The 27154-nt window shown below is 41.4% G+C and overlaps 1 protein-coding gene across 4 annotated transcripts; it reads right to left on the minus strand.

The window, feature by feature from the left end:
• Positions 1–451: 451 nt before the first annotated feature.
• On the minus strand, positions 452–26791 carry LOC137355406 (heterogeneous nuclear ribonucleoprotein D-like). 4 transcript variants are annotated; one of them, XR_010970922.1, is made up of 9 exons: positions 26480–26791; positions 15102–15270; positions 8973–9131; positions 7870–8001; positions 7590–7683; positions 5660–5827; positions 2806–2917; positions 1459–1544; positions 452–828 (listed from the first exon to the last, which is right to left on the minus strand). XR_010970922.1 is itself a non-coding variant. In XM_068020437.1 (8 exons), exons 1-7 carry the CDS (start codon positions 26749–26751, stop codon positions 2841–2843), a joined length of 1062 nt encoding a protein of 353 aa, XP_067876538.1. In that variant the 5' UTR covers positions 26752–26790; the 3' UTR covers positions 452–828; positions 2806–2840. The 4 variants fall into 4 exon arrangements, 3 of the variants coding, with proteins under 3 accessions (XP_067876538.1, XP_067876537.1, XP_067876540.1); XM_068020437.1 differs by lacking the exon at positions 1459–1544 and having other exon boundaries at positions 7599–7683; positions 26480–26790; XM_068020436.1 differs by lacking the exon at positions 1459–1544 and having other exon boundaries at positions 26480–26790.
• Positions 26792–27154: the final 363 nt, after the last annotated feature.

Here is a 27154-nt window from a genome sequence, read left to right on the forward strand (position 1 = left end):
GATTTGGCTGGATAGCTCTTTTTTGGCTGGCACAGACATGAGGAGCCAAATGACCTCCCCTAGCGCCATAAATATGTTTTCCAAGCAGTATTACTTATTGAATCTATCTAATTGATTACTTTCTGGAAAAGCTTCATCTCCACCTTGTTCCGAACAAACCAGAAATCAAACCTCACCACTACAGACAGGCCATACTTGTAACGAAAACCCAAAAATTCCATTACATTAAGACCGCAACTATGAAAACATGGAGAAAATTCAGTCAAAAGACAAGTTACTGCAGTAAGCTCACCATACCCTAAACATGCCACCTGGCTGTGAAAATACCCTCAATGCTGATATATTGAAACTGTATTTCACACGTGGCAGGTGCTGTGATACAAGTTTCCCATACAGTGACAATAGTTTTTTTTATGTGGAGGGCAGGAGTATTAAAATAGAAGAGATGCAATGAACATATACAAACGTTTTTATTTAATCACGCAGAAGGAGTTACAAATGGAAATATTTCACAGAGCTCATACAACAAAAAAAAAACATTTTCCCCTTACATCTGCCACACTGATCCACGAAGTGCTCACCAGCAGTAAAACTAAATGGTGGTAACATTATATTAGTTTAAAAACTCCACACAAGAACTTTGTCTCCTTTACAAAAACAATGTCACAGTCATCAAGTATTACTTGCATTTAAAAATTACAAAGGAAACGTAAAAAGTCCACCAGATCCAACACTGCCCATAATGCAAAACAAAATCTGTGACAGGTTTCTTCACTTCTTAAAGGATTTCAAAAGATGTCTATTCCCTCTTGTTATAATTGTTGCCGCCTGGAAAACAGAAGGGACAACGCAGCAAGATTAAGCTTTTACCTCAGTTTTCTTCCAATAAAAAAAAGCACACACTAACCGTGTGAAGTACTGGGCTGGCCGAGACATGTTAACTCTATTTGTCAATATTTGATTAGCAGATTTGAAGAGCAAAACTATGTTTTTGTTTGATTGGTAGTATCTTCAAGGAATTATCCAAGTCCGCCATGCTCTTGGGCCCAGCCTTCAGTTGTTATGCCAACTGCATTTACAATACATAAACTATATTTCACACACGGCAGATGCTGTAATATACAAGTCCATTAACATTACAGACATGAGTCACTCATCACTACTGTGCTATAGAAAGAAAAAAAGCAAGCATTATTTAGCAATTGGTAGTACATTATCAAATTACACACTATTAATAGAAAGCACAATGTGTAAGAACGGCTTTATCCATTGAAGGTACAGGAGGTCATGGCTATATTACCACTTAACTTGAGCCTGTAAAGAAAATATCACTATATAATTTTATTTTTAAAAAAAAGGAAAAACAATGTCTGCGTGAATGAAAGTGTATAATTAGAGTTTTTTTTTTAAACTGTCTTTAATCTTTATGGTGAGACAGAAGGTTGGAAGAGACCATACCACAGGGCATCTCGAATTCTGTCCACAATGTGCAGGCTTGTGCGAATCGTGTGGTCATGGTGACATGGCCTGCAATGAAGCTCCCACTGGCAGGTACAAACATAACGGTACAAGTCAGAATTAGAGTGGTAGAATTCTTATCAGGCTGTTGCTCTGATACTCTTAAAACCCATTATGGTACATTACCTGAGATCTTTTACTCATTAAGTGTTCAAACAGGACTAGGTTATCCTTACACTATTTACTGCTGTATACATATATGTAAAAGTTCAAGAGAGTTAAATGGGAGTAAGAGTAAAAAATGTTATACCCATATTTAATGCTTATAATAATGGAGTAGAATTGCATCATAAAAATATAACTGATTTACGAATCTAGATTACTAAGCACAGAGATTAAAGAGCTAGTTCAATCAGGAGGCAAATATTTAGGTGACACATACCAATTCAGTTCTGCCAGTGGCTTTTTCATTGATGTTGCAATCTGATTATTACCCATTTCAGAAGTCCACAGTTTAGCTTTTATTCGCACACTGGAATTGTTTTTAAGACCTACAAGGTGGTCTCGATCAAGGAGAATTATGCTCCACGGACAATGAACAATTCAGCATGAAGCAGGGTATTAAGTTACATTACGTCACCAGGAGTGACCATTAAGTGTGCAGTTCAATGGATCAGGTTAAAGGTACCAGTCTCTCTCTCTCCTCTCTCTTATCCCCCTTTCCCCCACACTCGTATGCTTGGCTGGGATCCATTCGAAACTTCCCCAATGCCCCAAGTGCATTTAAAAACGTCACTTTTTACCGTCAGAGCAGTAGATTAGATCAAATAGGCAACACTTTTTTTTTTAAAATTAAGTCCGTATCTATTATCCCATCATCTAACAATTCAAAAAAAAAGTTGGATTTAGGTTTTTAGTAAACCAGGCTACTACCTCACTGCAACATACAACCTATTAAAAACTACAATAAAGATCATCCTCGTCACTCCAGCCAACCGCTTACGTGGCACAACAGCAGCACGTGCTTTTAAAAGCTATAAAACTAATGGAAGTTAGTGAAATAGTAACAAGTTTACCAGAAGTAGCTAACCTTCAATCGAGAGTTTAGTTTCCACAACAGACCCAAATGATGTACCTTCAGGTCAGTGGGACTGTAAAAGGTTTCAGATAAATTTGGGTCAGGAGCTTTTTTTTTTAAAATATAAAAAGCTTTGTCTTCAAAAAAAAAAAGCAAATGGAATGCAAAGGAAATTTTATTAACCATTTTAAAAGCAAAAAACATTGAACTAGCTTTTCAATTACAAATGTGCATGTTTTCCTCAAATACCTGTGAAACATAGGCTTTACCTTGTTCATGGAGAGCTTCGGAAAGGCCAAGTCATCTAATAAGGCCTATACTGAGTTTGGCCACTTCCTCCTCCTCCTCTCCTAGGAGCTTTACCATAGGTGCCTGGTTGACCTGAAAGTAAAATTAGTTGAAGAAAAGGATTTGTCAACTCTCAAGCTGTTGACTACCTTTTGAACTAAACTCTGTTCACCCAACACCTTTGTCAGAAGTGTCAGTTTGGCTCAGCTGGCAGCACTCGCACCTCTTCAGTCAGGAGACACTGGGATCTAAGCCCCTTCTCGGACTTGAACACAAAATCTAGGTGGATGCTTACAATGCAGTGGAATTCTGCAGAGTCAGATGCGCCATCTTCCAGATGAGATGCTAAACAGAGGCTTTATCTGCCTACTCTGATGGATATAGAAGATTCCATGGAACCATTCAGAGGAGCAGGGAGCTTTGGGCAACATTCAACCCTCAACCAGCAACAGAATAGCCATTTATCTCACTGCTGTTGGTAGGACCTCGCTGTGTGCAAACTGCCTGCCTTGTTTGCCTACATAACAGGAAAAACTACATTTCAGAAGTTTGCTGTGAAGTGCTTTGGGGCATCCTGAAGATGTCATACAAGTCCATTCTCTGTAATCCTTCTCGTTAAGGTGCGTGCAGTAAGTCGAAACTTTATCTGGGCAGTTTCAAAATACAGACCAACATCCAGTTCATTATGCCATTGTTCTTAAGACTATGAAGAGGAATCTGCTTATGATCACACAGATGTATGGATCAAATCCAGTTTGCCAAATCCCGCATACTTTCACTCAAGTGTGATCAGTTTATGCAGGGAGGAAAGAAAGATTCCTTCGTTCTAAACATGGAGAATGCCTAAAAGTTCAATTCAAATGGAAATGATCTGCCTGTTCACAGCACTTTGAACAGCAGTGCTAACAGCAGGCACTTCCATTTCATCTGAATTTAGCTTTTAGATATTCTTCCAAACATACTCTGTCCTGATGAAAGGTCACTGACCTGAAACGTTAACTCTGCTTCTCTCTCTCCACAGATGCTGCCAGACCTGCTGAGTTTTTCCATCAATTTCTGTTTTTATTTCAGATTTCCAGCATTCACAGTATTTTGCTTTTAACAACGCACTCTGTGGTCTGTGTTATTTTATACAGCATGCTGGCAGTTTGAGCACAGCTGCAACTGTGCAAGTCTCTGATGCAATGCTCTACCAGAGAGAGCATCATACTAAGATGCCTTCTCATGATAAAGATCCACTGCATTTAAACAAACACCCCTGGCTTGGAGGGCCGAAGGGCCTGTTCCTGTGCTGTAATTTTCTTTGTTCTTTGAAGTTAAACATATGCCTATGGTTTAACTATAGCAGGGGTGCCTTATTTCAACCCTGCTCTGCGACCAATTCTGCATGGGTGATCAAACACTACAATTGGTTTTCACTGAAATCCACATTTGGTGCAATCCTTTTATGCACCACCATCTTTAAAGATCATTTCGTGACGTGTTTGGGAGATTGAGGAACAGGATTAAGGAGATGATAGCATTTCACAACAGAGACAATCCTGGGGAAACAGGGCAAGATTTCTTACTATTTTTTTGCATGACAGGGCAATTTCACAAGCTAGAGAGAGATGATTCCTAGAATATTATAAACTTTCCAGGGCATAACAGCAAGTTAGCAGAAGTTAGACACCAAGACCAAATGTAAGGACAGACAAAAAACTAAGGGAGGACAGGTTCTTACTTCCATTTCCCAAAGACATTACTCCCTGTTGCTTTATGGTTCCACGGGCACGAGTGAACCTCACACTACCTCGGACAAATTATCGTTCATGTGACCTGTATCTCAGTATGCTATGGGAATGCATGGGGCATCACAGCCAATCCCGGCCCTGCTCTCATCCAATGTCCACAAGCATACATCCCAAAGGGACTGCTGGATAGCACATCAGGAGTGGAGACCCTGGACAACAACTTCTCCTGGGGTGTTGAGGCCAATTCCAGTATGTCAGCTGCACTCTCACCTTCAAGTCAGAAGACTGTGGGTTCAAGACCCACTCCAGGGTCTTGAGCATGAAATCTAGGCCAACGCACCCGTGCAGTACTGATGGAGTGCTGCAGTGTCAGCGGCCCCTTCTTTCGGATAAGATGTTAATCTGAGGTTCTGTTTGCTGTGTCGGGGATGGGGTGGCGAGAAAGATCCCATCGCACTATTCAAAGAGCAGGGAAGTTCTCCCCAGTGTCCAGGCCAATATTTATCCATCAACAAACACTTAAAACAGATGCTCTGAACAGTACTGCTGTTTGTGGGGCTTTGCTGTGTGCAAATTGGCTGTGTTTCTTATAGGACGCCAGTGGCTACACTTTAAAGCACTTTGGAACATGCTGAGAACGTGAAAGGCGCTATCAAATTGCAAATCTTTCTTTCATACCTACCACTGTCCAAGTGGCGATGAACTAATGGAATCCAACAGCCTTCCTAATGTGTATGATTCAGCTACTGACAACCAGGTGAGCCATCAGGAGGTCCAGGCAACAAAGTTCTGGCTGAAACTGCACTTTATTTTAAAAAAAAAAAGGTCTTTCCAACATCTTCCCTTTTCAGGTTTCTCTGGGTCATGTAGTTACTGTGGGTTGGTGTGTGACCCAACAGAGTGACGTCTGCCAACGTCATTCAAACCACTTGCTCAAAAGACAAAGCAACTCACTTTCCATTTTGCCTCTCCCTTGTTGGCAAATACCTCTCCACTACATTGGTTGACATCAGCAACTCAGCAGATTGGCAGACCAAGGGACTACTTACTGGATTTTGTCAAGCAAACTATTCAGAAGTGACTCCTGGTCTATGAAACTTACTGTTATAATCACCATATCCCTGTCCATAACCATAATAGCCATAGTTGTATGCTGGGTAGTCATAGCCACTATATCCACCATAATTCTGGTTATAGCCATAGTTATAATTTCCATAACTTGGGTTCCAATAGTTACTGTTGTAGCTTTGGCTCCAGGTCTGACTTTGTCCTAGAAATGGCAAACAAAAGAGTTAGTAATTCAAAACAAAACAAAAGAATCATAGCTTCTGACAAGGTAAAGTCTTAAAGGGCTTAATAGGGTAGATGCTGTAAGGATGTTTGCCCTGACTGGGGAGGCTAGAATTAGCAGCTCACTGTCTCAGAGTAAGGGGTCAGCCATTTAGGATTGAGATGAAAAATTTCTTCACTCCAAGGGTTGTAGATCTTTGGAATTGTCTACCCAGAGGACTGAGTGCGCTCAGTTGAACACATTCAAAACAAAGATCGAGAGGATTTTTGAATATTAAGATATGGGATAGTGAAGGAAGGTAGAATTGAGATAGATGATCAGTCATGGACTTAATGAATGGCCTACTCCTGCTCCGATTTCTTATGTTCTTTAATATGTAAAAACAAAATAGAAGCAGCCAGGTCAAAGTAGGTCTCCACAGACCTTCAGAGAGACCAATATGAATTTTGATGCACATTCCATCCTTAGTGGATCAATCCATTTACCTCATTCTCAATTACAGGTGTGAGTTAGATGGATGAATACCAGAAGTATCAGAAGGGCAGGGAAGAAAGCACCAGCTTGGCTGAAGCGGTCATACTCTTATCAAGGCAGAAGACTGCCAATTTGAGCCCTTTTCAGAACTTTAGCCAATAGCCTAAGCTGAAATTCCAACACAGTACTGAGGTAGCGCTACATTATCAGAAGTCTCATCTTTTCAGGTAAAAGATCAGATGGAGGTCCTGTCCGCCTGTTCAGGTTGCATGAAAGATCCTGCAACATTATTGATGAGCCAAGGATTTTCCAATGTCATGACCAACATTTTTCCCAATCACCACCAAAATCAGATAAACTATTCAATTCAGGCACGTGGGATCTTTTTGTGAAAGAAATTCTTGCCTGCATGACAGTGGTCACGTTTCCTATTAATTGCAGATAATTTGGTATACTTCCTGAAGGCATAAGGTGCTTTTTAAATACAAGCTCTTTCAATATATAACCAGCCCCCTTTTCCCAAGACTATAGTGCACACGAGTGTGTATCAACAGGCATTCTGACTTAGGGGAGGATGGCAGCCATGTCCACTGCCCCAGACAACATAAAAGTTCAGCAGAGAACAAGAATCAAAATTCAGATCAACTTCTACTCTATGGTTCTGTTTTCTACTACATGGTACATTCATCTGTCAAGCCAGAGACTAATGGGCAATCTAAGAGGCAGCAATAAAATGGGATATGTTACATTCATGCAGTTGGGTCAGAGAGATTGGACCTAAGGAACAAGGATGGAGCCAAAAACAAGCATCTTACTCAAATTAACTTATGCTACACCAGCTAGGATTGCTCAATAGTAATTAGAGATGTCTCAAATGGAGAAGTGGTCCATTTCTTAAGAGTAAACATCCCTCACCTTGATGAGCACAATGTTACACAAACTTCATGAATATACATAAACTGAACATGTGGGTATAATTTCAAAATTGCAGCCTTGTGCATTCAGATGACTTTTGTACTCTTCCCAACCTTTGATCTTATGGCTTTATTTAACCCCTTCAGGTTGTTCACTTTGTCATCCCCAGGGATTCACCAATTTCTTTACATTGCTCAATAAGTATTCCCATAAAGCTGAATGAGTGTAGCTATGGTTATTTCTACAAACCCCATGTTATAATTCAAGGATTATGCCTAAATAATAGGAACTCTAAGTGATGGCTTCAGAGCTGTACAGTAGCTTCCCATTGTGAAGATCCAATACATTATACCTCCTCTACCTCTTCCTCTTCCAGTGGCTCCACCTCGGCCTCCCCACTGCTGCTGCTGGTACACTTCCTTAGGTTGGGCCAATTTGATTTCAACCTTTGGGGAAAAAAAAAACACAGCAGCAATTAAACATTATATGGAAACACATTAGAACGTAAGTAGGATTATATAGACAAATCGTTGCATCTTCACTTATTCCTGATATGAGGAATCTATGAAATATCTGACAAGGTAGCATATGCATTTGTTACACAATTACCATAACTGCAAAAAGTGCCACACCTTGCTTGTTCCAACATCATGAAACTTCTTCTCCATTATTGTCTTCACTGGATTATCCTCTTTGAATGTGATGAAGCAGAACCCTCTTCTCTTGTTGGTCTTCGTGTCCATAGGGAGTTCAATAGATTCAATCTATGAAGTAAACAAAACTAATTATATTGCCTAAGTAAATTTCAATGAAGAAGTCACAGACCTGAAACGTTAACTCTGCTTCTCTCACCACAGATGCTGACAGACCTGCTGGGTATTTCCAGCATTTTCTGGCTTTATTTCAAATTTCCAGCATCTGCAGTATTTCATTTTTTTAATTTTATTTATTTTTTTTAATTTAGAGATACAGCACTGAAACAGGCCCTTCGGCCCACCGAGTCTGTGCCGACCACCACCCACCCATTTATACTAATCCGACATTAACCCCATATTCTCTACCACATCCCCACCATTCTCCTACCACCTACCTACATTAGGGACAATTTACAATGGCCAATTTACCTAGCAACCTGCAAGTCTTTGGCTGTGGGAGGAAACCGGAGCGCCCGGCAGAAGCCCACGCAGTCACAGGGAGAACTTGCAAACTCCGCACAGGCAGTACCCAGAACTGAACCCGGGTCGCTGGAGCTGTGAGGCTGCAGTGCTAACCACTGCGCCGCCCTTCTTTTAGTGTTTGCTTCCATTTCAAACTACTACCCAACTATCAGGAAATATATGACTTCAAATAATATGCCATCCGATTTAATTTCCTGTAGAAAAAAGGACCTAACCTGTACTAATGACAGCACTGAAAGCACTCCATGAGGAGCGCTTACAACCAAACTCAAAATTCAAACAGCTTTAGAACAGAGAAATATGGACATTTTAAAAGGCAAGTTAACCCACACAGCTCCCAGTAAAACAAAACTCAGTAACAGCACCTGGGAACATTTGGGGAATGGTTGGGACTTTGGAACTGGGCGAAAACGACCTAACAAAAATTAAATACGTTTAAAATCTTCACACACCTAAAATAATCATTCAAGTTTCCAGATTAGAAGACTCATTTTTCAATTAATATATGTACTACACAAAATATATCTACATATAGAAAGAATAAACCAAGGTCTTACCTCTCCAAAAGTTCCAAAATATTCTCTCACTTTTTCTTCTGGACAGTCAGGGTCCAAACCACCAACAAAGATCTTCTTTATTTGCTCTTTGCCCTTCATAGCCTGAGCTTTCTTGGGATCAATAACTCTCCCATCAAGTTTGTGTTCCTTATTCAATACCTGAATGTTAAAAAAACCCGACTAATTTACACTGCATTGGTTGAATGGATCATACTTCAGTCAGCAAGCTAATATTTTATTTGAACTAGTCAAAATTAAAATACAAACCTACAAGTGAAATACTTTTAATCATAAATCTGCAAGATTTGTAATTTTATCAATTTTAATAGTTCCTCTTCAAGTAAATGAAGACCTGTGATATTAACTCATGCTTGAAGGTTACTGACTAAATGTACTTCAATATATATTTGCAACGTCATACATCAAAGCCCAGCATCCTCAATACTGATCTGTCAAATAAAGTCTATCACTTATCAATTTGTGTTAAAAACAATTATTGAAATTCACGTGTTAAAAATAGAGATGCAATAAAGTAGAATTAAGTTTCAGTACTACCCAAAGCTTCAGCCCTAAGTTTAAGCAAGCTTGGGTTTTTCACAGCCAGTTTTCCCCTCTTTGGTTCTGAATATTTAGGCAACGTGAAGCTTCAAAGTAAAGGACATGATTATCACAAAATAGGGTCATGCTATCTTTTTCACATGACTAGGTTAACAGAGTAATGTCATGTAAAAGTTGTTACCTCTAAGGTTAGCATATAGTTTGCGCATGCATAGCAAATACACACAACTAGCGAGACCCATCAGCACATTAAAAAGTACTTAACCTGACCTGAAATAATACTTTATTTTAAAAACAAATTTTAAAAGTAAATCACTGTTATTGTTGCCCAGAAATCAAGTTTAAGGCTGTTATGCATTTAAGGCAGTCTATCTGAAGTTACTTTGAGAAGCACCAAATTTCTCTGATGAATGAAATGATGTGTTTGAGGGTAAGATAGTGTTGGCCGAGCATTAACACCTCATTTTACGTGGTATGGGCCCTGGTGAATTCAGTGTCATCTGATCTTCAAGGTCAGTTGTAGCATGAAAGACATCCCCATGCACTAAATTACGGCCCGTCACTCTGCTCCCGTTTCATCTAAACTCTGAATTGATCATTTGTATCATCACCCACAACTTCTGAAGATCTATGAAGAATCAACTTTCTATTTCAATCATTTGAGGATGGATTTCATCTTTCCTTCAAGTATCACAATTTAGTAACCCATCAAGCCTTGCAGCTGCCACATATTATTCAATTTGATCTTTAACCAATCATCTTCAGCTACTTCCCACCCTTATAAGGCAGGAATGGGGCCATTTGCTAAGGATTCCATTCTTCAGTTTCAGTTACAACTACTCCAACAATGAAGCAGTCTATGCCAGCCTGTTGCAGGACAATATCCAAATTTGAGCAACGTCAAACATTCACACCACGTGTGCTAGGCAATGACTATTTCCAATCTGATCTTCAATGGGACTAACCACATCTTGGAGTCACCAATGATAAGATTAACTAGACCAGCCATATCAATGTTCATTGTACATCAATTGCTTGTAACGTTTCACCCTGTAAATAAATGTCAGATTCAGTAAAGATTGGCTCCAGGATTATGCTTCATGAACTGACTTTCTGGATTATAAACAATCAATACCTCAGCTACAAGAACAGGACAGAGTTTGACATCTCTGCAATGAGTGACTCACCTCCTGAGCTCAAAGCCTCTCCACCATCTACAAAGCTAAACTCAAGAGTCTGGAGTACCCATCAGTCATCTGGATGGGAGCAACTGCAACAACACTAGAGAGATTCAACACGATCCAGGGCAGACCAGTTTGCTTGATGGCCTTCCCTGCTACTGGATTCCATTACTGGCACACTGTGACTGCAGAATGCACAAAGCAGTCTCCAACGTTACTTTGAAAGCATCTCCCAGTCCCACAACCAATGAGACCATCACTTCCAAGTCACAGAACAACCTGACATAGTGCCATCACATTAGTCATGTTTCAAAATCCTTTGGAATTCCCTCGCTGACAATATTTTAGTCATTGGCCTCCCTGTGTAGCACAGGGGGTTATTACATCCTGTGCTAACCTCTGCACATGCTTTGAGCCCACCATGGCCTAAAGAAAAAAGCAGCATGGTGCTCCTCACTTGAGGCATGCAAGCTTCCTTGTTTATATGGGACCTACTGCCTTCAGAGGTTGTGCTATAATATAATGGAATAGAAATGATAAATGGCCAGCTGCACTTATTTGGGACTCAGCAGCTCCACAATTTTCTCATCCATTTCAAGTTCAAAGGTATGAAATGGGTGCTGACATATTGTATGTGTTAGCAATTTGGATGATACATGCAACTGTTTGCTAAACAATATACGCTATTAAATTCTCAAGTAGAATACATTAACAGAATACAACTGTTTACTGTGTTTAAGCATACAATTTCCTTGCATCATATTCAACTCATTTTTCCTACATCTTTTACATCACTTCCCTAAAATAAGGGGTTCAATCAACAGTACGTGTCTCCCCCAGCTTCCCCCCACCCGGCTCAACCCCTTCTATGTACCTCCGCAACAATGTTTTGCTGCTGATTGTTTTAAACAAGTTTTTGGATCAGGTTTCAATACCAGTTCCAAGTGCAATGGCTATAATGGCCACAAGGCTGCCATGTCACTTAGAAAAGCCGATGTTTCAGAAGAAACTGACTCGTCATAAACAATACTTCTGTGGCTGAGCCATCAAAACGTACTGTCCAGACTCCTTGCACTTTGTGGCATGTTACCAGAAGGCTTTCGGCAGCTACATAAACCGCACGAAATTGCCACCATCAGGAGAAGTGTTGAAAGAATTACTGAGCACTGGTTACTGAACATCGAAACCCCATAACCTTACGCAAACAGTTCAAATAAGGACTACTGTAGTTAACCAATGAGTCAAAGTCTTGAAGGTTGGAATGAGGAAGAATCCTATAATGATAAAAAGGTCCAAAAGCCATGCCTTCCTGACTAAACAACAGTGTAAAGGAGACAATATATGAATTTTCTTATATTCATTCACACTGCGATTACAAGGTCATACTGCATCGTGGTAGTTCCTATACACTTCTGCACTGTTTTGAAACTTGAAGAAGTCAGTCTTCAAACTTATAGCTCTCAGCTAGCATTTACAGCTTTCTGCCATTTTAATACACAAATATTTTTACCTTTCCTTTTTCAGTCTCCCAAACCTTACTCTGGTTAAGCCATCCTGTCCTCAGGCCTTTGCCATTTTGCTCCGAGGTGAGATTACGACACCAATACTCATCGCTTCAGTATTCTTTCCAAGGAGGCATCAAGCTAATTTAGTTCCTCCTTGTGCAGCAACACTGAGACCATGATCTACATTCAACCACAGAATATCAAGAGTTCCAATAGATTAACCTACAGTGTCAATTTGGTGTAGTGTTAGTACTCAACACCTCTGAAGTCAAAAAGTCTGAGTAAGTCTCAATTCAGGACCTGAAACCAAGCTAGGCCAATACATCAGTACAGTACTGAGGGAGTGCAGCATCAAAGCTGTCTCCTTTTAAACCAAAACCCCAAACGCCATTCAGCTGGATGCATAAATCACTGCAATATTTTGAACATTTCTCACTCATCTACTACCATCTCACTGCGCAAATTGGCCATGATGTCTGGCATAACCCAGTGGCTGATATACACTGTGGACAGGATATACAGGCCTTGGAGGGAATGGGGTGCAGATTATCCTGAATGATATCAGACCTGAAAGGGATATATCAGGAGCACAGATTGCATAAATGTTAGTATTTTTGAATTTTGATGGTTGAGAAGTAATCTAATTAAGATGTTCAAAATGATAAAAGGAATACGATAGATACAGGGAAACTTTGTGGTGGAATCCAGTACAAGCAGGCATAATCTTAGAACTACAACTCAGGACGTTAGGAATGAAATCAGGAAGGATTTTTTTTTTCCACACAGAAGTGGGAATCTGGAACCATCTCCCCCAACAAGTTGTGGATCCTGGGCCAATTGAAAGTTTCAAGACAGATTTTTGTTTGACAACAGTAACCAGGGATATGGAACCAAGATAAACAAATGAATCTGAGGTACAGATCAACCCTGAGGCTGAACGGCCTACTCCTGTTCCTATGTCCCGAGAATGCAAGAAGCTATATGAATTCAAGTTTGCTTCTATTACACGACTTTCTGCATCTATCAGATAGGAATATAACTGGCTGTCAGTGTTCTCGTAAATATTGTTGGAGAAAATCATGACATTAAATGTCATATCATGGCAGTAAATTCCAATTTATCCAAGTGTTGGATAATGCCAGTTAGAGTATTAGCACATTGTATCACAGATTGGCACGATGCATATTCCTACCACAACTACACAAAACTTCAATCCAAGCCTTATGATTCATGAGGGACTCTTTCCTCCCCGTGCTGAACATAATCTTTATTTATTTTTTATTTTATTTTTATTTAGAGATACAGCACTGAAACAGGCCCTTCGGCCCACCGAATCTGTGCTGACCATCAACCACCCATTTATACTAATCCTACATTAATCCCATATTCCTACCACATCCCCACAATTCCCCTACCACTTACCTACACTAGGGGCAATTTATAATGGCCAATTTACCTATCAACCTGCAAGTCTTTGGCTGTGGGAGGAAACCGGAACACCCGGCGAAAACCCACGCGGTCACAGGGAGAACTTGTAAACTCCGCACAGGCAGTACCCAGAATCGAACCCGGGTCGCTGGAGCTGTGAGGCTGCGGTGCTAACCAATGCGTCACTGTGCTGCCCTAAAAAAAAACTAAGTCTTTCGAGATCTGGTCCCCAATCCAAATAGTTCAGTGAGCAGTATACAGCACCAGTTATACTTTTTCACCCTCACAGGCCCCGGGGCCAACGTTCCCAAACAAATTCTAAAAATTGCATTCACAAGCTTAACCATACAAATTTCATTCTGTGTCACTACCTCAGGGTATACTCGCTCTTTACAATGAGCGCATGTACTGGAAAGAGACAGAAAAACAAGGAAATAGCTAACTATTTCCCAACATCTATACTCCCATTGAGAATCTCAATTACAGAGGGCAGTCTTTTTTTTTTAAATCTGAGCTAACTGGATTTTATGCAGTGAATGGCAGGTTTTAAAAAAGAACTACGTTTAAGATTTGTTCAGAACCATTATCATTCAATTGTCAGACAAGCAACTCAGCTGACCAGGAGGATTATCAAATCTCACCCTACCCAACCATGGCGGAGAGCGCAGCTTGGTATTTCGGATCGAAGGAATCTCCAAGTGGTTGACAAATGCAACACATGGAAATAAGTGCCCCCTTCAGATCCCTCTCAAGCTGGTCAGTCTAAGAATTGCAGCAGCCTCACCTTGGCAGCCAAACAGTTGTGGGTTCACACTCCACTCCTGGACTTGTGCACATGACCTGAAGTACTGCATTGTTAAGAGGTGTCTTTCTTCAGATGAGACATTCTCAAATTGCCTGAAGATAAAGTACTCGCCAAAGAGAAGGGAGTTCTAGTGGTATTGCGGTCATCAATTCTTCCTCAACCAACACAAAAACCAGATTACTGATCATTCATCTCACTGCTGTTTGTTGGAGCCTGCCACAAACAAAATGGCAGCTGCATTTGCCTACAAAGAATCACTGCACTTAAGTATAGTGAAGTAATTTGGATGCCCTGACATATAATGCACTATATAAACGCAGTTTTATTCCTTATTGCTTGAATGATTTGCAGTGCAACACCACTCTACAGGAAAATGGGAAATCTGATGAACAAGTAGTATGATACAATCATGCAGCTCAAGTGGCTTTGGAAGAAGCCCAGGAGCAGCTTGACTGTCCAACTTCTTGGGTAAAGAATGGTGTTGACATCAGTACACCTGAAAAAAAGGGAGAGAAAATAAAATGGAAACCAAAAGCCCTGCTATTCAACCTTATGCAGTGTCACATTTGAGTCGTTTCACAAAGTAGTTAGGATTCCTCATTTAACCTGGATAAAGTCAGGTTAAAAACTGGCAGTGAATTCCGAATCCTACCTTGTCTACACTTTCAGGATCCTTGAAGAGGATAAACCCAAATCCTCGCGAACGCCCAGTCACAGGATCCATTTTGATTACGCAGTCTACAATCTCTCCATATTTAGAAAAGTAGTCCCTTAAATCTTTCTTGCTTGTTTCCCAGCTGAGTCCACCAACAAACATCTTCCTGCACAGTGATAATATAAAAAGGAAGGGCAAATCAGTTTTAAAAACAGCGCCAGTACAAATATAGTAACTTAGGTCTGGTTGTGGGACAGCATTGCCAATGTTAGTAGTCTCCTCCACTGCCACCTCAGTGCAACCTTAACCTTTGGCTATGAGGAGAATGCCCACTTTGTACTTCCTCTGTTCTGGGTCTCAAGCTAACATCTCCCATGTTTCATTACCTAGATGTATGGGCTTTTCTTCAAACTCCACATGGCTATTCATTCTGCAGGGATTAAGACCAGGCCATAGATCCTTCTAAGACCTTTGCAACAGACACTTTCCCCATAGTTTAAGGACTTCTGAGTTGTATCCTCAGAGTGCTGACCATGTCCTGCACACAAACAAAGCCTGCTCCAAGTAGGTCGAGAGTATTGAGGAGCTGGTATGGTGGAAGCTTTATACATGGAGTTGAACTACATTCACGGAGTGCAGGCAATACTTGCAGGAGGTAAATTATTCTTTACTCAATCACACATTATAATAGAACAGACCAAAATAGTGCAAGGACCTGGAAAGAAGATTCTGAGAACCTAGGTTCAAAGTAACACTGAACTCTGCAAATTCCTTATACTCTGCAGCGAATTCTAGATAATGCATGTGACGATATGCACATTTCGGTTAACTGCTGTGGATAGCATTTTGTGAAATCTTCCCTGTATTGTCCTTGAGGTTACTACTGCCTAACTGGACTTTCACTTTGTTTAGTGCTTCCTGGCTATCCAAAGAGTAAAAGGACCCAAGTTCTTAATAGCCAGTTCACTAATCAATGCTCAGTGATGGGTTTGCCTCTGGTTCCAATCCTGCTACCAAAATATTCCCTGGATTGACAAGTATACATAGTTTATTTCCATGGCTAAAGCTCAGAACAAAAGATTTTCCAAAGATAGCTGATGAAAAACACTGTACAAAATTACTGAAATGACTAAAAATCAATTTTTAATCAGAAACTTATCTTTTAACTGTAGTTTTGGCATGTCAAACATAAGCTACTGGGACCACCAACAAAGTTTGCTAAATCCAGCTTTACAAAATAGTGCCACTGGTGTGATAATCGTTTGGATCCAACACTAGACTTGTTTAGAATGAGACTCAATCTTGGAGTTAGTTAATAGACAGCAAGCTTAATTACAAGTGCAAACCCAAGTTGGCAAGCCTGCATCCAATGATTCAGAGCAAGGAAACCACTGCTCAAGAAGTGCCTCTAAAAGGAAGAACACCCAGCCATTAACAAGTGGGCTGGCTGTCATACAAAAGAATTGCAGAAATTCATGAAGCTTTTCAATGCCTATTTACTTAGCCGAGATACATCTCTGAAAATGCAAGCTCCAGTACTGTAAATTTTCAGAATCCATGCTTCGAGTTGAAAGTCAGCCAATAAAACTAGAGTTCAGCCTTCTATTCATATTAAACTTATTCCTGTCTCCAACACAGGCAATAACAAGGGAGAGAACAAAGTGAAACAATTTTAATAAATGCTCATACAGTATTGCAGTGAAATTAAAATAAAGATCAACAGGTTTTTTTTCTCAATTCACTTAGGGGACATGAATGTCATAGGCAACACCAGCATTTACTGCCCATCCCTAACTGCCCTTGAGAAGCCACTGTGGTGTAGGTACACCCATAGTGCTGTTAGGGAGGGAGAAAGAGGAGGATAAAGATGATTAGTGGAGAAAAAAAGAAATGGAATAGAAACACAGAATAGGAGTAGGCCATTCGGCCCTTCAATACGATCATGGCTGATCATCCAAACTCAGTAACCTGTTCCCGCTTTCTCCCCGTATCCCTTGATCCCATTAGCCCCAAGAACTATATCTAACTCTTTCTTGAATATATTTAATAATTTGGCCTCAACTGCTTTCTGTGGTAGAGAATTCCACAGGTTCACCACTCTCTGGGTGAAGAAATCCCTCATCTCAGTCCCAAATGGCTTACCCCTTATCCTTAGACCGTGACCCCTGGTCCTGGACTCGTCATCGGGAACGTCCTTCCTGCATCTAGTCTGTCCAGTCCTGTTAGTACTTTGCAGGTTTCTATGAGATCCCGTCTCATTCTTCTAAACTCTAGCGAATACAAGCCTAATCGACCCAATCTCTCTTCATTCGTCAGTCCTGCCATCCCAGGAATCAGTCTGGTGAACCTTCACTGCACTCCCTCCATAGTAAGAACATCCTTCCTCAGATAAGGAGACCAAAACTGCACACAGTACTCCAGGCGTATAATTGCAGCAAAACATCCTTGCTCCTGTACGCGAATCCTCTCACTATGAAGGCCAACATACCATTTGCCTTCTTAACTGCCTGCTGCAAGGCCATAGGGTTTGTTTTTCATGTTGTAGTAAATAATTTAGAATTAATGTATACTACAGAGTTATGCAATGTCCAAGTGGCTTTCAAAATAGTTTGCATGCCCCATGTTGTAAAACTGCTTCAAGTATTCAGAATTCACCCTATTCGTATTGCAGCATGGATTTAAACGCAAGAACTTGAGGCATAGTCCAGTACTGGGACCTCAATGGAGCAAAAAGTGTCAATACGTGAAATGAGAACATAATCATTCGGCTCAGGCATTAGAAAAGGGTACTGAATGGGGACTTATATTGCTGCCCTCCCAAACTCCATTCTACACAAAATTCAACTTGTCCAGAGAACCCTATCCCACATAAAAACCTGCTCATCCATCATCTCGGTCCTTGCCAACCTCCACTGGCTCTATGCCCTGCTGCATAGCAATTTCAAAATCCACCTTCAAATCCCATGGCCTCACCACTCCTCATCTTTGTAACACTCTCCAGGCCCAAGGGCTTTTACACACCATCCACTTTTCTTACGCTGGTCGACTCTCTTCTCTCCTCTGGCCCCCAATCTACTATTGTGACAGAGTTACAGCCATCTTTTCCTCACTCTGGGAACGTCTTCCCCACCCACTCCCAACCACCCAATCCCTTCAATCTTGTTGCACCTCTCTCCACTTTCAACTTAAATTGCCTTGGGAATTTTTGCTACATTCTAAGTTGTTGCTTTTAGCATCCACTTTCTTCCATTCAACCCAATCATGGTAGACACAAACATGGTGCCTGCTTACAGCAACTACCATACCAAGTTCAGGTATACTATTGATTTCATCTTGCAGCAGTGTAATCACCTACGCAGGATAGCTGGTGATGTCTCCATTTATCTCAATGCTCTAGAAATCAGAATTGATTTGCTCTTAACTTTGGGGTTCTGCACCAGACATAGACATCAGCATAATCTAGGTCCTCATGCAAGGTTCTTTCTCAAAGAGGTATGTTCGCAGCAAGGCTAACTTCCCATCTTCAGGCTCTGCAGTGACAGAGCGGTGTGGACCAGAACCCTCCCTGCAATAATTTCGATGAGAGTGGCCAAATCGAACGCAGGGCTCTAGAGTTTACTATTAGATGGAAGGCAGTAAACTTCCTGCCAGCACTGCATCCACACCATTGACTGACAGCTAAAATCTGAAGATTAAGTGACAAACATTAAAACTAGGCAGACAAAGTTATCTTCAGCCAAATCTATCTAGAGCGAGCACTCGTGAAAGCAAGGATCCAACCAAAGTGTGTATATATTATTTTAGAATTTACAGCAGCTGCAGACTGCTCTGATGGAATGCACAGTACAATTGTTCTCAGACTGCAGGTGCCACTGGCAAGGCTGTATTTATTGTCCAGCTCCTGTACAACTAGGTGGCTTGCTAGGCTATTTCAGAACACATGTAACAGAGTCAGATGTTAACCAGACCAGGTAGGGTGGCAGGTTTCCTTCCCTGGGGTTTACTTCTTTTAAAAAAAAATACAAATAGAGTTATTTTCCAGACCACAAATTAGATTGATTGAATTCAACTTTGCCTCAGAAGGATGAGAGTTCTGGACCACTAGGTGGCCAGTCTGAAATCAACCATGCCACTGCTATTCACCCATTCAAGTTAATACCATTATCTCAAAATTTCCCTGCTCAGAGAAAGATGACCACTAAGGGAATCTTTCCAAAGGGCAAGAAACCCCTTTGCATGCACTAAAGTCAATCAAATATTGTGGCACCATCTGTGTCAGTTTAAGCTCAGTGGTGAGGATACTTCTAGAAATGATAATTTGGGACAAAGTTAATAGTCACTTGGGCAAACGTGGGTTAGTTAGGGAAAGACAGAACAGATTTCTGAATGGTAAATAGTGCTTAAATAACTTGAATTTCTTGATGAAGTAACAGAAGGTTGATCAGGGTAATGCTGTTGATGCACATGGACTTCCAAAAAGCATTTGATAAAGTACCACACAAACTTGTGAGCAAAGTTATAGCTCATGAAATAAAAGGGATAGTAGCAACATGGATATGAAATTGGCTGAGTGACAGGAAACAGACAGTAGTGGTTAATGGATGTTTTTTAGACTAGAGGAAGGTTTGTAAGAGTTCCCCAAGGGTCAGTGTTGGGGCCCTTGCTTTTCCTGATATATATTAATGACCTAGACCTTGGTGTACAGGGCACAATTTCAAAATTTGCAGATGACATGAAACTTGGAAACATTGTGAACCGTGAGAATAGTGTAGAACTTCAAAAGGACAGATAGGTTGGTGGAATGCGCAGACAAGTGGCAGATGAAATTTAATACAGAAATGAGAAGTAATTCATTTTGGTAGGAAGAACACAGACAATATAAAATAAAGGGTACAATTCTAAAAGGGGTGTAGGAACAGAGGAACCTGGGTGTATGCGTGCATAATTCATTGAAGGTGGCAGGACAGGTTGACAGAGCAGTTAATATAGCATACAGTATCCTAGGCTTCATTAGTAGTGAGACAGAGTTAAAAAGCAAGGAATTTATGTTACCTTGTATAGAACACTAGTTAGGCCTCAACTGGAGTATTGTGTCCAGTTCTGGGCACCACACTTTAGGAAAGGTGTGAAGACATTAGAGAGAATGCAGAAAAGATTCACGAGAATGGTCCCAGGGATGAGTAAATTCAGTTACGTAGATAAATTGGAGAAGTTGGGACTCTTTTCCTTAGAGAAGGTTGAGAGGAGATTTGATAGAGATGTTCAAAATCATGAGGGGTCTGGACAGGGTGCATAAGGAAAAACTGTTCCCACTGGTGGAAGGATCGAGAACAACAGGGCACAGATTTAAGATAATTGGCAAAAGAAACAATGGTAACATGAGGAAAACCTTTTTCATGCAGCGAGTGGTTAGGATCTGAAATACTTTGCCTGAAAGTGTGGTGGAGGCGAGTTCAACCCAGGCATTTAAGAGGAATTGGGTTGTTATCGCAAAAGGAAGAATGTGCAGGGCTATGGGGAGAAAGCAGGGAAGTAGCACTAGATAACTTGCTCTTTCGGAGAGCCAGCACAGACATAACTGGCTGAATAGCCACCGTCTACATTGTAACCATTCTGTGATTCCATATATGCTCAAAGTTCTACTCTCATCAACAAGAATTTAAGGCAAACAGCAAAGATTACCAATGAATTTATACAAACAATTCCTAATCCAGAGAGAGGTCAAATCTTGAGCTCAATTTTGAAGCAGACGGCTATCCGCAGGCACGTTTCTTACTGAAGATAAAGGCCAGTGCAGCCAATGTGAATTGAAAAAAATGAAAGCATGACGGTCTTTACTCACATTAGGAGAGCACAAATCAACAAATTCAACAGCAGCCTTAACTGGTCTGAAGTTTAAAACACACCTATCAAAGTTATAGTTTAAATCTACAGTTGCAGCATACAACACTGAATTTGAACTTTCCTACCTTCCCTCAAACCATCTTCCATGAGCATAAAACAAACACTCTGGCATGGGGATTAGGAAGAGACATTATAAATGCCTTCAAAACACATGCAACAAGTACAGTTCTTCTCCACAGTGTCTGCATAAATACCAGTCATGCCTGAGGCATTTTCCTTGTGAGGAGCAGCAATATAAAGTACTGGCCCACTCTTGCTCCCAATGCCTTGGATCCCACTCACAGAGTGGTGATAAATCCCAAGTAAACTCACTGGATGAGCCAAGGCCTCCGCTGACAAGAGTTAGTCAAAACAAAAAAGCTTCTCAGAACGCCTGCTCACTTTATATCCAGATATTGCGCAAAATAAAAGCAACTAGACATTTAGTAATCAGGAGTAATTAAATGACTGGGTTAATTGGCAGATTAATTTTACTACATTATTAAATAATGCACACTGGAACAGGGAGTATTAAACACACAAACCCAATAAAGGAGTAGCTATATGAAAAGGTGGAAAGGGAAAAGCAATTCATCATGATTGTTTCATGTTGACTGGAAATTCAGTAGGCACTCAATAAAGCTGATCAGATGACAAGATATATTTTAGAACACTGAAATAAAATATGAAACAAACAGTGCTGACCTTATTCCTGCATTACAACAGCGACTACACTTCAAAAAGTAGTTCAGCAGGTCTGGCAGCATCTGTGGAAAGAGAAGCAGAGTTAACGTTTCGGGTTAGTGACCTTTCTTCGGAACCGAAGAGTTCCGAAGAAGGGTCACTGACCCGAAACGTTAACTCTGCTTCTCTTTCCACAGATGCTGCCAGACCTGCTGAGTGGTTCCAGCATTTCTTGTTTTTATTTCAGATTTCCAGCATCCGCAGTATTTTGCTTTTATCAAAAAGTAGTTCATTGGTTGTAAAATACAGATGTCCAGTGGTCATGAAAGGCACTATACATCACTAGAAAAACTGCACAGTTTTGAGGATACTACCTGTAAGGGCATTCACTGATCTAATGGATAGCTCTGAAACAACAGGATTATACCAGAACTTGGGGCTCTAAGTCAGGGGTTTCCAAGCTTTTAATGTGAGCTGCATAGATGCATACATTCTGGATCAGCAATAAAACTTCAGCACATGTTTCCAATGGTATGCATACATCTTCAGTTCCTGTAACTAACAGGTTAGGTGTTCTAATTTAGGATTTCTTCATTAATGAGACAACAGCACCAAGAGCAACCCTTTTCAAAAGCACAAACAAAACTGAGGTATCTGGAACTACAGGCCAGACTGCCAGCAGATGCACATGGCTTCAAGGATCCAGTTTGGACATCCTCCATAAAAACAATACACTGGAATGTTTAACAGGACATTGTGCCCCATTTCTCTGTGATCTTACCGCTGGGTAACAATTTGTTCAATTCTCCCTGTATGGAGAGATTTGCATAACCCAATCAATTTTACTGGATGTGATTGCACTGGAGAGGGTGCAGAGGAGATTCAACAGGATATTGCCTGGGCTGGAGCATTTCAGCTATGAAGAGAGACTGGATAGGCTAGGGTTGTTTTCCTTAGAGCAGAGAAGACCGAGGGGGGGACCTGATTGAGGTCTACAAAATTATGAGGGACATAGATAGGGTAGATTGGAAGAAACTTTTAGCGGAGGTGTCAATAACCAGGGCGCATAGATTTACGGTAAGGGGCATGTTTAGAGGGGATTTGAGGAAAAATTATTTCGCCCAGTAGGTGGTTGGAATCTGGAAAACACTGCCTGCAGGGGTGGTAGAGGCAGGTACCCTCAACATTCAAGTAGTATTTAGATGAGCACTTGAAATGCCATAGCATACAAGGCTACGGGCCAAGTGCTGGAAAATGGGATTAGAATAGATGGGTTCTTGATGGCCAGCACGGATACTATGGGCCGAAGGGTCTGTTTCAGTGCTGTATAACTTTAAGAGGCGAAGACTAAGTAGAGACACAAACTACGTCTTTAAACTGCTGAGAGGATGAGCAATGCAGATGGTAACAAACTCTGATTAGCACCGAGAGTAGAACTAGGGGACAGAAGTTCTAAACAATACCCAATGAAGAGTAATTCCGCCCCCAAGTTACATGGATCAGACTCCGAACTAAATTAGCTGATGTGGCATTATTTATACTTTTTTTAAAAAAGCCAGATGGTTAGAATGGGATTGGAGTTTATACAGACACGTAGACAGACTGGAACAATCAAATACACCACAGAATACAATGTTTTCCTGCAGACTGGGTGGGTCAGGAAGCATTTTCTGTGCAAGGCAGCAAGTAAAGACTGAGTAACAAATGGACCGGAATTAATATTCCAGAGTTTGTCCAATCATTGGAGAATCAAGAAGCATTTGTACAAAAATCTTCCCTTAGATTAAGTAAGGTAAATAGAGTCCATTATAGGATACAGTTGGCTGCTGAAAGATATAATGAGCTGAATGGCTATGTTCTGATAGTTTGAGATATGGCATAACAGAACAACTCTCCCACAGGAAACGCAAGTAAAATACTTTAAACATCAAATCAGAAAAGGTTAGAACAGAGGTAGCAAATAAAACTACATAAAATACAACTGAAGAGAAAATTAACAGGGTGAGCATTGGTGGAACTTAAATATTTTCACATCAATGCAAAATTGGTCTTTAGGTGCTTAATAGTTTGGGGTTGTTGCATTAACAAAATCTAACTGATTTCTGAGCAGCATGACTGTAATTAGCACTATTAAAGAGCATGAGCTGAACAAACAAAAAAAATCAACCCAGGAAACTGAAAGCTCCTTGAACAGCTATACAAGGATTAATTAGTTTCAATAAGTGCTAAAAGCAGAAATTATTTTCGCATTCAAGCCTGCAGTGATATCAAAATTGACCTTGCAACATCAGCACTTTTTGTAAACTTTCATTCACATAGTGTTCTTTTTAAAAAAGGGATTATATACATCATATATGCACATCACAAACCATTCGGGAATAAAGATGCAATCTAATCAATGAGGTCAAGGCACGAATAAACCAGTCAAGACTTCTGTGTGGTTTAGGGCATTATCCAAACTCAACTAAAGGCTTCTTCACTGGTGGATAAACAGTCCAACATAATTTTTGCAATATGGCTTCTGAAAGATCGTGTCCTACACACCACACCCCTATACCCAATATCTGAAGAGTAGATTAGTCACCATTTTGCTACACCAGCTCCACAATGCAAGTTAGCACAGAATTTCAGCAAACTCAAATGGCTGGAATTGTGAATTTCAGCATGCACTGCAAAGAAGTAAAGTGCAAGTTTGTCAAAACTATGCTGTTCACACTAACAAAATTCAAACAAATATGCTTCACTGCAGTAAGCACTGTAGTACAAGTATGTGAAAGTTTGAATATAGATCTCAACAAGATGGCAATGATTGCAACAAGCAGTAACTGCTCAAACTTGGAGATTCGGTTGGTTTTTAAACATATCAACCAACATGGTTCCCAGGTAGATAAAACCCACAAAATCTGATTTTTTTAAAACTGGAAATCATTTCAATGTCTCATTATTTAACAGAGCTCTTAAGAAGCTTTATTCAGTTTTGCTCAGGACCCAGCTACAGATTAATCACATCGCTTGCCTCCCAGACCAGCTGTTTGTACTTCTGCACAGCAGCAGAGCATCAGGTCAGCTCTACAGTTACAGTGTAACCTGAAAAAGAATTCACTCAAGATGACATCTCCATATCAGAGATGTTTTAGTCAAATGGTTGAAAAATGAAAGGACTTCAATTACGTGGAGACTACAGAAAATAGGATTGTGCTCCTTACAGCAGAGAGAATCAAGGGGAGATCTTAGAGGTGTTCAAAAGTGACATGTTTTGGTAAGAGTAAGGAAGGAGCACCTGTTTTCACATGCAGAAGGGTGATTAACCATAAAACACAGATTTAAGATAATTGGCAAAAGAACTAGAGGAGGGGTAAGAATTTTTCTGAAGTGAGCTCTGATGATCTGGAATGCACTGCCTAAAAGGGCGATGGACACAACTTAATAATAATTTACAAAAAGGAATTGGATAAATACTTGACATGGAAAATTTACAGAACTATTGGGAAAGTAGGGAGGAGGACTAATTAGGCAGCTCTTTCAAAGAACCAGAACAGGCACAATGGCTTCCTTCTGTGTTGCAACGTTCTCCAACAAATCCACATTGATCAGAAAAGTGCTGTAAAAGTAGCACGTACCCACCAGCTTTTGAAAAGATAAATGTTTGCAGATTTGACAATGTTGGGCTATTTTTCTGCAGATTTCCATTATTTGTCTAAATTTTTCTCTCACACTGTCACAATGAGTCAGAGGATACTTGAGAGTATGACACCTCAAGGTGTAAAGGGAAGCAACAGAGACACTTAGAGGAAAGGGCAGGACATTTGGAAGACTATTAATGTGTATATAGATGTATCTCAGCCAGTTGGTAACACTTTTGCCTCAGAGGCAGAAGGTTGTGGGTTCAAGTCACATTCCAGAGACTTGCACAAAAATCCAGGTCGACTCTCCAGTGTAGTACTGTGACAGCGCTGCATAAAGCCTGACTACCCCACCCGAACCCGACTACACGTGCCGGGGGTCGGGTCGGAGTCTATATTCCGAGTCCAGCATTCAGGCTCGGGCAGGGATGGACACTGCAGTTTCCGGGAAGTCACGAGATCATGATGCCCCACAACTCCATCTGCAGGAATAGCCTGGAATGGATGAAGGATATTTGTGTCAGGTTGGGCGCGGAAAAAAATTAAAGGACTCGGACCCGGGTTGGGTAGGCCATGGTCGGGTCGGGTTTCAATTTTATACACGAGCAGGCCGTTAGTGCTGCATTGTTGGAGGTGCAGTCTTTCAGATGAGACATTAAACTGAGGCTCCTTCTGCCGTCTATTCAAAGAAAAGCTGGGAAGTTTTCCTGTGTCCTGGCCAATAATTACCCCTCAAGCATCACTAAAATAGATTATCTAGTCATGGTCACACTGCAGCTTGTGGGAGCTTACTGTGCGCAAACTGGCTGCTACATTTCCCCAAGTTACAGCAGTGACTGTACTTCAAAAGGACTGCATTGGCTGTAAAGCGCTTTGGGGCGTCCCGAGGTCATAAAGGCGCTATATAAATGCAAGTTCTTTCATCTCTTCAGTCACGTGTTGTACAGTAGAAATGGAGCCTGTAAAAACATCCAGTTCATTTAACAATTAAACTTCTGGATTGCGGGTGGAGGGGGGAATATGAATTCAAGGTTTTAAACGCTGAAGTTAGCAATGAGCCAATCTCATTTACAGGAACAGGCCCAGGGCTCCAACAAGGGGGGTCACTCCGGGGTCAACTGCATTCCCAGGCCTCGAGGCCCAACCGGAGGCCCGGCTCCCTCCGAACCCTCTCCCCGCACTCACCCTTCGTCCTCCTCATTCTTGCTGGCGTTAATCTTCGAACCTTCCACCTCCTTCACCGGCGGCAGGGGCTGCTGCTGATCCCGGCTCCCGTCTCCCACCCGCCCCGAGGCCTCGCCGCCCGCCCCCGTCGCCGGCGCGGCTTTCGAGTCGGGCCCGCCGCCGAACGACGCCTCGCTCCCTCCCTGCCCGCCGAAGCTGTAGAAGGCGCCGTCGAAATCGTCGGCGGCCGCCCCGGCGCTCCCGTTTTCCGCGAATTGACCCCCGTCCGCCATCTTGAGAAGCTCGGAGAACAAACGCGAGGGGGCTTGGGCGGAGCTTGAGGGCCCGCCTGATTGACAGCGGCGTCCGGCCAATCGCCAATCGCCATCCTCCCCGGCCGCCACGCCTTCCAACCAATCGAACCAAAGGAGGGCGGGACCGAGCGGGCGGACCAATCGTCGCGCGCGGAGCGTCTCGGGTTTGAAATGAAAACGGGCTCTGATTGACATCACCCTGCACCAATAAGGAGAGGAAAGGAAAGAGAACAATGGTACACTTGAGCCAATTGGATTACGTAATTGAAGCTACTGGTCCAATCAGCGTGCAGCATGGAGGCGGGGCAGTGACGCTTTTTTTCTGCTACAATCCAGACGTTCCATTGATGTTGCCACGTCCCCATCTGCTCAATGAATGATT

Source organism: Heterodontus francisci, chromosome 42, assembly GCF_036365525.1.
Source record: "Heterodontus francisci isolate sHetFra1 chromosome 42, sHetFra1.hap1, whole genome shotgun sequence".
NCBI lineage: Eukaryota > Metazoa > Chordata > Chondrichthyes > Heterodontiformes > Heterodontidae > Heterodontus > Heterodontus francisci.

Excerpts from the sequence above, each read along its gene's own strand:
- LOC137355406 (XM_068020436.1), bottom strand. The coding sequence starts at position 26,751 with ATGGCGGACGGGGGTCAATTCGCGGAAAACGGGAGCGCCGGGGCGGCC. Across the intron at positions 15,271-26,479 it reads AAGAATGAGGAGGACGAAGG|GAAGATGTTTGTTGGTGGAC; the intron begins GTGAGTGCGGGG and ends ATCACTGTGCAG. Across the intron at positions 8,002-8,972 it reads ATTTTGGAACTTTTGGAGAG|ATTGAATCTATTGAACTCCC; the intron begins GTAAGACCTTGG and ends TTTACTTCATAG.